Source organism: Ictidomys tridecemlineatus, chromosome 2 (genome assembly GCF_052094955.1).
Source record: "Ictidomys tridecemlineatus isolate mIctTri1 chromosome 2, mIctTri1.hap1, whole genome shotgun sequence".
NCBI lineage: Eukaryota > Metazoa > Chordata > Mammalia > Rodentia > Sciuridae > Ictidomys > Ictidomys tridecemlineatus.
In genome coordinates this window covers 184,784,781-184,796,836 of record NC_135478.1, presented here as the reverse complement: position 1 = coordinate 184,796,836, position 12,056 = coordinate 184,784,781, and the positions used below count along the sequence as shown (strand labels likewise).

The window sequence follows — 12,056 nt, the reverse complement described above, 5'->3', positions numbered from 1 at the left end:
GGTGCAACCCATTACAATTTTGATCCCATTCTTGTGGCTGAACATGATGTGGAGTTATACTGATTATGTATTCATATATAAACATAGGAAAGTTATGTCTGATTCATTCTCCTGTCTTTCCTATTCCCATCCTTCTCCCTTCCCTTCATCCCCCTTTGTCTAATCCAATGAACATCTATACTTCCTCTTCCTATCTTCCTTGTTATGGGTTTCCATCCATATATTAGAGAGAACATTCGACCTTTGGTGTTTTGGGACTGGTTTATTTCACTTAGTATGATACTCTCCAGTTCCATCCTTAAATAGGACTTTCTCATTAATATTTTACACCAAAGAGTGGAAAACATAATTCACCGTTACATACTATTTCAATTCAAAGTTAAGTATATGTGTTATCAGCTTCCCTAATTTAAATCTTTTACAACAAAGAGATAGCTACTTGAATCAGATACCTTTTTTATATATTAAAGGCATTTTAAAATAAAATGTGCATTTTCCCTCATTAAAATTGATTAAATAGACAGATATTAAATGTTTTACTTAAGAAAATGAAGAAAGATGCAAAAATTTACATCTTGTTGTGAAATATATAAAATCTACTTTCCTATACAACAAATGCGTAAGGTGGATAGTAACCACCACCACCTTTTATGGCTTTAATGGGATACTTATAGTACCAGAGCAGAGAGGATCTGCATGCATATAGCCCTTGCTTCATGGCTCGGATTTTCAGATCTAATTCTGCAACACTGAATATGGCCAGGATTCAATGAATTTATGAGAAGCTTGTAGACAATATTGAAAAACTACAATAAATTCTCAATCTTTGTTCCTTCTTCTACCTATCCAATGAATAGTCCATTATCCTTTGTCATTTTACATACCTTCATGCCAATCTCCCTATCTTCATCATAATGACAAAATATGCATCAAATTTTCATTTAAAATTTAACATAATTTAACATTAGATTTACTGTTTTCTGATAATCTCAAAGAACGTTTTCCACAGAATGATCACTACTGCGATACTTTCAAGAAAACATGCTATAAATAGACACCAAGTCTCCATCTATGGTAATTTGGGTGCAAGTAGAGGTTGAGAGAAGGTTTTCATTTCAAAAGTGGATATAATCTGATTCCTTGACATTATTTTGCATTTTACTTTTAGGTACAAGAACATCCACTGAATATATCTATAAGCTACAATAACTATTCTTACCATTTGCCAAGGCAACATTGATCCCTCTTCCAACATTATTCTTCACACCACTCATCAAACTAAAAGGGAAAAAATCAAGACAATTTTATTGGAATTAGATACTGCACATAAACACATATCACAAAAATAAAGTCATGCAGAAAATGAATATTAAATATATGTCAACTGTTTGACTCTGAAGAATAAAAGGCCTCTACTGAGTCAAAAAAGATAGTCCAACACAAATAATTTTAAACCAATGCTCTAAATAATATTTCCCAAATAATAATGCATATTTAAAAATACAGAGACTTAAACACTAGACTATTTCTTGCTTCTCTATGCCATACTATGTAATGCCATTTAAGAAAATCCTCACAGCATGTGAACATATGCATACATTCTTCACCATACTCACAGGATTGAGGGGTGGGGGTGAGGGGGAACCAAACTGGACAATCTCTTGTCTACTTTCTGCAGTTCAGTGTAATATGAAATGATGTTACCTAAATCTTTTATCACCTGAAAGCAAGAAGAGTGGAGGATCACTCTTCCATGAATGCTTCAACTAATTGTGAATGTTCTTCTGGTAATCGGCAACATCAACTGTGCACTGCTTACACAGTTACCATATCTAACCACAGGCACCATGTGGTCTGCCTGAGTTTTATAACCAACGTGCACTGGGACCTTGCAGAACACTACACCAAAAAAAAAAAAAAAAAATGATGTGGTGAAATGGAGGGCATAGTGGCACATTTGTCTGTTACCAGTTTAGTTTGTTCAGTTAGAATTATTAAGCTACAATTTTACAGGTACTTTCCATTTTTAAAATTCAAGGTAATAGTAATATTCCCAGGAGTGTGCTTCCAAATGTTTAAGAATTGGTTTAAAGTTAGGAGAATGAATCAGTGTTCAGATATACAAGAGTATACATATGCACATGTATGCACGTGTTTATTTTTTATATCAGTAAAGTTTGTGCAACTTACAAACTTTACTGGTATAAAAAATATGCAACATACAATTTCACAAATAAAGCCTATAATACTTTACTGTAAATTCCACATAGTTAACTGAGTCTCACAGAATGTGTTAACTGATTTTCATAGAACTCACACCTGTGGTTAACTATGGTTGCAGCTGATGACTGAGTGCAGTTCTAACACAAATGTTGGATATTACTTGTGTTTATGTTAATGAGTAAAGACAGTAAAAATGAAGATTTATGTTGAAACTTCACTTGCCTCATGATGTTAGCAAGATCATACAAATATTTTTAATTATTGGAAGATGATTTCCTCTTTTGTGTTAGTCACAGTATAAGAACTACAGAAAAACACACTTTTAATTTTAATCTAACTTAACATTTTCTATCTCCTATTCCTAAGCGCAGATCTTGAGTCTGAAAAGTTTCTGTAAAGATTCAGAGCAATCACTAAAAAAGCTATACAAAGAGATGCACTCAAAACTGATATGAATAATAATAAATAAAAAACATTCACAAAGTTCTTAGGAAGGCTATATAAAATAGAAACAAATACAATAAAAATAACAAAATGCCATATTTGAGCCCTCACATATCAATAATTATAATAAATGGAAGTATTTTAAATTTATCAAATAAAGACAGAAATTGGCAGAGTGAGTTAAAAAAGGACCTAACCGTACCTTGTCTCTAAGAAATTCACTTAAGTATAAAGAAAGTGGTAGTGTAGTATAATGAAAAGAAAGAGTAAAACTCAATAATAAAAAGACAACCCAATTTAAAAATGGACAAGGAGCTGGAGTGGAAATTTCATTGTAGAAGATATACAAATAGGCAATAAGCACATGAAAAGATCATCATTCATCTCATCCTAAAGGAGTCACAGATCAAAACCACAATGAGAGACTACTTCATACCTACTAGGATGGTGGTAATCAGAAAGTTAGGTGATAGTAAGTACTGGCAAATATGTGGAAAATTGGAACCCTCATCCACTACTACTGCTAAGGTAAACTATTGCAGACACTTTGATAAACAATCTGGCAGTTCCTAAATAGTTAAGTTACCATTTGAACCAAAATCCACTCCAGTATACACATAAAAGATGGACGTATGTCCATATAAAAACTAGTACACAAATTTATAGGAACATGATTCATTATAGCCAAAGAGGAAATAATTCAAAGTCTATCAACTAAGGAATGGGTAAACACTGTGTTATATCTAGATAATGGACTATTAACCAGCCATAAAACAAAGTACTGGTCAAGTAACAACATGGATCAATCTTGAAAACATTATGCTAAATGAAGGAGTTAATTATAACCGACCACATACAATACCATTTATATGAAATATTCAAAATAAGAAAATCTATAGAGAAAGTAAACAAATGCTTATTTGGGCATTAGGGTGGGGGAGCAGGGCAGGATGAGAACATAGGAGGAGGGCAATAGCTAAAGGGTACAGTTTCTTTTTACTTTATAAAAATGTTCCAAATTGGAAGAGGTTGCACATAGCTATGAATTAAAATAAAAACTACTGACTGTACATCTGAACTGAGTGTAGTATCAGGTATATGAATTAAATCTGAGAATTGCTTAAACTAGTCTTAATACACACAAAAAAGGTTTATGCTTTATTATATTACTATTGGCTCAACTGTACAAAATAGAAGGGAAGTTTCCTAATGTATTTGCTGCATTCCTTTTAGAAATACACTGGATACATAAATTCTATATTAATAATAAGAAGTAGACATGAGGGCTGGAGTTGTGGCTCAGTGGTAGCCTGCTTTCCACGCATGTGTGTGGGGCACTGGGATCAAGCCTCAGCATCACATAAATAAATAAAATAACGAAAACTACTAAAAAAAAATAGATACAACTAAGTTGTTTGATTAGTGATTAAATGCTACAGTGACATTTTCGAGTACAAATCATATCAGAGGAGACTGTTGTGGTTAAACCCATCAGAAAGCAAAAAAAAAATTAAGGTGATGTAGAAGCACAATGGCACAGGCCTCCCACAAGAGGGCAGCAGCTTATCAATTTTTAAAAAATGAATTCAAATGGAAAATCTGAATCAAAAGCACTGAAGATTCAAAATGTATAATGGTTAGTTACTACTACTAACAGAAGTTGAAATATTCTCTTTTACCCCTCATGAATGTCTGTACCACTCACACCTCCAGGAAAAAACGTAAAGGAAATGATTAGATCAATATCATACATCTGACAGTTTCTAGCTATTACTTAAAAGTTAAAACTGGATTTGGCAAACTTAGTTGAAAGGTCAAATCCATTCAGCTGGTTTTTTGTTTTGTTTTGACTTGACTTACTACCTGTGAGCATAGAGTGATTTTTTAGATTTTTAAATGGTGACATTTTAAATTATTATATAAGTATCTACATAATAATGATTTTACTTCTTGGCCCTCACAGCCAACAACACTATATAGTTTCTTGTTAAAACACACACACACACACACACACACACACACACACACACACACACCCCTCCTATATACTTTGTACCAAATATTAAGATTATAAGAGGTAAAGTATTTTCACTAATAACTTCATACAAACTGAAATCAGACAAGTATGCTTTAGATGAAAATTTTATAGGTTGAACAAGAGTTCAATGGGTTCTCCAACATAAACGGGAACAAAACCTGCAAATCCTGTTTTGTGTGATGCCTGAGGTTTACACTCAGAATTTTCTAACTAATGAGGCATTTAAAATACATCGTAATCTCCAGAACATTACCTTGCCTTTACTTGTACTTAATATCATGGCTTTTTACTTGTCCTTAACACCATCCTAATCAGAATTGCCACATTTTATCTTTATCAGAGTTTCTCAAGCTTAGCCTTGATGATACTGGAGGCCAAATCATTCTTGTGGAGGAGCTAATTTGTTCACTGAAAAATGTGTAATAGCATCTAACTCTGCAGGTTAACACTTCTACTGCTGTGATAACCTCAAATGACAATGTCACCCGAATCACCCCTGGTGAACCACATTGATATGGAAGAGTATTCACCAAAGTGAGTTTGCGTGTATTAAAAGCAGGTGCAAGAAAATACTAAAATTTCTACTTATGTATTTTTATTATCTACTTACACATTTCAGAAGTTGTACAAGCAAAAAGGCTCATAACCAATTGGCAGGCAGTATCAAAAAGTAGCAGCAATTAGCAACGGCCTCCCATTGTTCTATTCTACTTCTTACATCATTTTATATAGGAACCAGATCATTTTTTTCAATGTAAATGAAATCATAACACACCAATGTTTGAAAAACGTTCAACACTTCTTAAGACACTCGGGAAAAAAAAAAAAATCTCAGTCCTTTACCTTCATTGCCTACAAGTTACAATGGTTAAAGCTCTCTAGAGCTTTCCCATCTCAGGGCCTTTGAGCAAGCTTACCCTGCTGTCTAGAATGCACTTCTCCACTCTTCATCTGGCCATCTTCCTTCTTATCCCTGGTTGTCAGACTATACATTGTTCCCCAAGCCTCACACCAAAGTTGGACACCTCATCTTGCTCACTCCATCAGTACTGACCACATCCTGCTGCCTGCATAGCTGGTGTCTCAATTTAGGATCACTGACTAGAGTTTACTTTGTAAGTATTTGTTACCCCAACCAGACTGTAAATTCCATGATAGGAAGATTATGCTTCAGTACTTTCTGAATAAATGAATGAATGATGCTTAGAAAATTCAGTCTTATTTAAACTTAATTTTTTAAGTTTTTAATATAAAAATAGAATAAACTGGACAAAACACTAGACAACTTGGTCCTTGCATTGTCTCTACTAGGGATCCCTCACCAATTATTCAATTACTCAGCCCCTCAATGGGGACTCACTTCATGACCTGAGACCTAGCTATAAAATCCCATCAACTATTTAATCTCTCTTGGGAATGGCAGAATGATTCTTGAAATGTGGTGGATTGGTGGTCAGCCTCAATTTTATGGTTAAAGAAACTGAAATAAAGTACAAATTCTACATGACATGCCCACCATGCTTGAACCAAATTCTCTGGCTTCAAGCCCAGTACTATTTTACAGGCTCCAATGCCCACAAACTTTTCTTTTCGACCTATACAATCTGGAGATAGAAAACCTGCTAATCAAAGAGTTTGATCTCTTTTTATTTGTTATTAAACTTACTTGCTTGAAATGAACATAGTAGGTGCCCAAAGATAATTTGTGGGCTAACTGTTCCAAAAGAAAATTCTATTTTTTAGAATCAAGCTGGGGTCTCTTTAATCAAACAAGGTACAAAGGGATTAGAAATGTTTAGAAACACCTAGGAACTTCAAAATCCCAAAGTGCTTTATTACATATCAGTAAAACAGGAGTAGTATAATGAGAAATCAAGGACAATAGACTAACAATGGATCACCATTAGCATGAGGGAAAAGAAAGGAAGTGAGCAGAGACTATAAAGATCACCTGGTTCAAGCCCTTAATTTTGCAATAAATGTACTGCATGAGATTAAATAATCTTTTGCTCAATGCAAAAGGGGCTACAATAAAAAATAGCTTTTATATTAAAGAGACAAAGAGTTGGGAGGAACTGCTTAATTTGGATAGTTTCCTTTTTAAATCTACATCACCTTGCTCTTTATTCTACAAAATCAAGTGTCACATTTACCATTTTATATAAAGTTCAAAAAAGTTCATATAACTAGTTTTCCAGGCAATCAAATTAAAAGCAAACAACTAAAAGTGGGATTTGCAATACAGAGGCACAGACTTAAATTATATGCGATAGCTGACACTGAAGTAGGATACTGTAGCATCTACAAACCAACACAGGAAACCATTCAGCTCAGTGGCAATTTATGCAACTACGGACCTGTGGTTATCACTGGATCATTTCCCACTTCAACAAGCAGCACTCAATTAAAATGAAAGGTGCTGGTTTGTAAGATAAAGTATTCATTATCCAGAGCAATGCTGTTGACTGAACTTTGCCACGATGGAAATATATCTGGGATGTTCAATTCAGCAGCCACAAGCCATGCATGGCCATTGAGCACTTGAAATGTGACAACTATTACTGAAGAAATAAGCTTTAAATTAATTTAAACGAATTAATTTTCTCTCTGGTATTTAAGAGAAAAGAGACACACTTGTTAGGTGGCTACTGAATGGGAAAATGCAGATCTAGAGAATACACTCAAAGAAAATCCCTTGTCTCTACACAAAACTGGTTAAATGCTGTGTTCTTAGTCATTCTCTAATATACAATTCAGTAAATGCATGGGGGAATCAATTATATAATAATTGAAATAACTTTCCTTTAGAAGAAGCATGCCCAGTTTACTTTCAGATTTATTCAACTCAGGCCTATAATTTAATACACAGCACTCTTTAGAGCTTCAAAGAACACATACTTACACATTGTCTTCCAGGCAGATTTTGGGTCCCACCACATTGGCTGCTCCACTTGCCATTTTAAAAGCAAAATGTTTCTCAGGGCAAGCTTTTGAGATACCACATTTATATCTGGGAGGCTTCGTAGCTTTGGGGGAGAAAATTGAATGTTTTTTTTTTTTTAATCTCAACCCAGAACAGACATTATGTAAAACATCAAAATATACAAAACTGAAAAAATATGTTAGCCCTCTCTCACCCTAGAGGGCTTTGAAGAACCTCAACCCAAACACCACAACCCAAAACCTCCTGGGAAACAAGCTAACACCTGGCATACATGGATCAAGTAACATGATCTTGACAAGTGTAGGTGTATTTCATCTAATTTTTCTTGACTTTATCTTTAAATTTCAGGATGTGGGGAGATATGAATTGCTACTTTCCATAGATGCATAAAAACCTTTGGAGTCATTAATGTTACATTCACTTAACTCCAGGATCATTAAAAAAACTTAATGTCTGACTTTCTACCCACATACTCGAGTTTGAAACTAGGATTCCTTTACTACTCCATTGCCTTTAGATCTTATAATTCTGGAAATGAGAAGCACTGATGGAACAAAATGTTCACTATGAATAAATACCAAGAATATTGAGCTTTCTAGGCAAATGGAATCCTCATAACTTTAAAAACCAACTTCTAAATCAGTTTCTGTTCACACTTAAGTTCTGACATTGCTTGAATATAAGCTCTCATATGCCTTAAGACAGAGTAAGCCATTTGTCTCCCATCCAAGTACTAACCAGGCCCGACCCTGCTTAGCTTCCGAGATCAGACGAGATCGGGCGCGTTCAGGGTGGTATGGCCGTAGACAGAGTAAGCCATTTGTAAAATATTGAGATGAAATACTTACAACGTGCAGCTGTGTCCAATGCTGACCTTGCTAAGGGGGGAAAAAAAAAGTCACCTTTATTAAAAAGAATAAGCCACCAGCAAGTATCCACTTTTTTAAGCAGGTAGAGCTTCTAATAGGCCTATAAAAATGTCTGAATGAGAGTGCTCAAAATACAACAAATAAAATGTGAATATCATATCAGAAAAAGTTATTAGTAACTTTACACTATACAATTCATTACAAACATTTATGTAGATGTATCATGGAGGGTCAAGTTTTATTACTGATAGAACATTCTATGTTTTAATCTTTACATTGTGGTTTTAGTTTTAGTTACTACAACTTTAAAGTGCAAACAGCAAGTTACTCTACAAACTTATTTTTAAGTACTGGGTAAATATGATGTTTAAAAGTTGTTACTGCTATTTGGTATTTAGTATATAAGCATATAAAATCCCAGAGAATGTACATAATCCTGTCTTAGTGGAAGTGCATGGCAGTGGTAGGAACTTTTATTTCTTTAAGACACAAATGCATTGGGTATAATAAGAAAAAATTAAGGTTATCACGAAGAGTTTCATAATTTACCAGACCAAGGAAACCAGAAGGTTAAATCTTAACTCCAATCCAGTAGATCTTATTCTGGCTATCCATCATAATTACATAGAGAACTTTCTAGAAGCACCAACATCTGATCATAGCTCAGGAAATTATAACTTAGATCATCAAAGTACTGTGGACAGCCACTTCCTGATATGGCTAATAAGTATGCAGTGTGATAAATGTTAGCCAGCTGTCTGACTATAAATAGTGACTTAGTTTTTACTTCTGTACTATTTTAGATAATTGTGAATTTCCTGTAAGCTCAATATTCAAAATGGGGAACAGAAAGTCAAAGCTGAAAGATAGGATCTAAAATAAGAAGAATGAAAATGACCATGTAAGTTAAGTGAAGCCTCATTGATTCAAGAGAATACTCAGTAGAATATTGTTCATCATTAAAATCATAGATAATACAAAAATGTGGAAACAGTTTAATGAATGGAATAAAACAAAATAAACTTCACCCACAGCATGACTTTAAATACTAAAAATATTCAAGTGATAAAAACAGAGCTTTAAAGGAATCAGAAAAATGTTGGTAAATTAGGGTGCTGGGATTTCTGGAGCTCATTCTTTCAATTTTCTTAAATTATGTCATTTTTTTCCTTTGATTTTAATCAGGAAAAGTAAGATATCTAGGCCAATGTTTACTTCATAAATGAAAAAACTTAAACTAAGGATGTGATAAGCAGCAAAAGGGTAAGAATTCTCAACTTCACTTTGTCCGAAATAAACAGGTGTCTTCCAGGTCAAGTGTTAGGATTCTTTAAGAGGAAGCTCTTTTGAAGTCAGGGATTTAGGGCTGGGCGGTGGCTCAGAGGCACAGCAGTTGCCTAGTGTGTACAGGCCCTGGGTTCAATCCCCCAAACCACAAAACAAACAAAAAACCAGGAATCTAACAAAAATTGGGTCCTAATTAGAATATGATATATTCCATGCTTATATAATTATGTCAAAACGGATTCTACTGTCCAGTATACCTAAAAAGAACCAATAAAACAACAGCAAAAACAAAACAGTAATCTGGTTACCCAGCTTATGGTAATAGGTCAGAACAGGGTTAACTTGGCTCATTGATTTGATCACCTATGTTTTAAAGATAAAGGAACTGATGAGTTTACTGATTTTATTTGTTGTAGGTTAAAATAAGTTTTAACTTATTTTAAAATAAGAGCTAGTTTTTAAAACAATCTTTCATCTAATACCCAAACTCATATTGTACCACCTCTGAAAATAGGAATTTCTGAGCTCTTGTTCTTGTGATTATATACACTAAAATTGCCAGGCCCTGGAAGCCAGGAGAGAGAACCTTTATATCAATCCTCTGGCTATCTATAGGGTGTAGACTGCACAGACAGGGAGTCAGCAAGGACAATGCTGAAGCATTCCAGGTAAAGACAGTCACCCAAAAACAGCAAAAGCAGATTCAGAGCAACTAAGAAAACAATAGTGACAGGACTTGGGAATGGGCCATGCAGGAGAGAGGAAAAGGGAGGAGTCAAGGATCTAGCTCAGGAGCTGGCTTAAAAAGCATTCATTAATTTATTCATTCATTCATTCTTATGAGCCAATGAACAAAAATACAGTCTCTGTACTCAAGTTGTTTATAATTTAGGGATGAGGAGGGAGCTCAGTGAAAGGAGTGTTTGCCTAACACAGAGAGGACCTGGGTTCAGAAAATAGTACCACAAAAAGAAGATGCTTATAATCTAATTAGGTCATGGGGGGAGGGTGAGGACTCAATGATGAATTCAGTGTTGGATCTGTTAATTTTAAGATATGTTATGATATGAACCAATTAGGATATAAGCCTCTTTTATGTGCCCAAATTTTGTTCCTTTTATTGCTGAGTAAAATTTCAATTTATGGACATGCAATGATTTATTCATTTATTTGCCAGTTATTGGCCCTTTTGGTTGCTTATGATGTATGGCTTTCTGACCAGAACTGCTTTGAAAATGCATTGACATGTTTTATGTGGAAATATGTTAGTTTCTCTTAAATAATACCTTAAAGCATGAATGCTGAGTTTGAATAAAACTGAATTTTTAATTTCACAGAAAGTCACCAAGGCATTTCCAAAATGGCTATACTATTTTATATTTCTGCTAGGTGATATATGGGAATTTCAGTTACTCCATATCCTCACCTACACTTCATATATTCGGAATTTAAAATTTTGGTTTTTCTAGTGTTATAATGATATATCTTACAGAAAGATACACTCACATGGTTTTAGTTTGCATTTCCTTAATCTCTAATTAATTTTCATTCATATATTATCTTTGGGAAAAGCTTATAAAAGCATTCTATATATTTTTAAGTAAAAGGTGTTTTTTTTTTTTCCTCATTAAAAAAAAAAAAAAGAAAAGAAAAGAAGATACTTGGAGAGAATCCAAGTACAACAGCATGAAGGCTAGCTGTAAACAGGCCTGAGATTAAGATATAAAATGGAAAATTGGCAAACAGATGAGGTCATCCCGAGAGAGGATTTGAAAAGACACAGGGAGAGCCTCTTATCTTATCAATAAGCAAATATTGATCAGAGCACAGGAACCTTAAAAATGTGGAGTGGCTGAGGAAAGAGAAGCAGAAGGAAAATCAGGGATGGCTCATCAAAGCAGTCAAATTAGTTTGTATATACAATATAAGATGTAAAACCAGTAGCTGCTATTCAATTAAAAAAATACTTTACTGGAATATAATTTAAGGAAAATAACTTTGTTAGTCATTAGGTTTTTAATGAAACAACCTGACCTCCATTTAATGTATAAGGGGACAGACAGGATGCTTAAGATGACAAAAATGCTTGTGAAAGAATTTTCTTTCCAGATGAAAGCTCATTTTTATCCAAGACTCATCAAAACTAAAAGCTCTCTACCATGCTTGTTCTAAGCATGTTAGCTTCTGGAGCCAAACAGGTAAGTTATTTTTTATAAATAAAAGGGTATTGTCCAAGGTAGGTTACAGGCAC

The 12,056-nt window shown here is 34.1% G+C and overlaps 1 protein-coding gene across 2 annotated transcripts in view; it reads right to left on the bottom strand.

Annotated features, from left to right (window-relative positions):
- The window catches only part of Fam3c (FAM3 metabolism regulating signaling molecule C), a 40,440-nt gene that overhangs the window by 7,180 nt on the left and 21,204 nt on the right, over positions 1–12,056 (bottom strand). For both annotated transcript variants that reach the window (XM_078040308.1, XM_013362254.4), the window contains 3 exons: positions 8,498–8,527; positions 7,608–7,731; positions 1,220–1,278 (listed from right to left, as the gene is read on the bottom strand). In XM_078040308.1, coding sequence (XP_077896434.1) covers positions 1,220–1,278; positions 7,608–7,731; positions 8,498–8,527 — 213 coding nt within the window. The remainder of the gene's footprint in view (positions 1–1,219; positions 1,279–7,607; positions 7,732–8,497; positions 8,528–12,056) is intronic.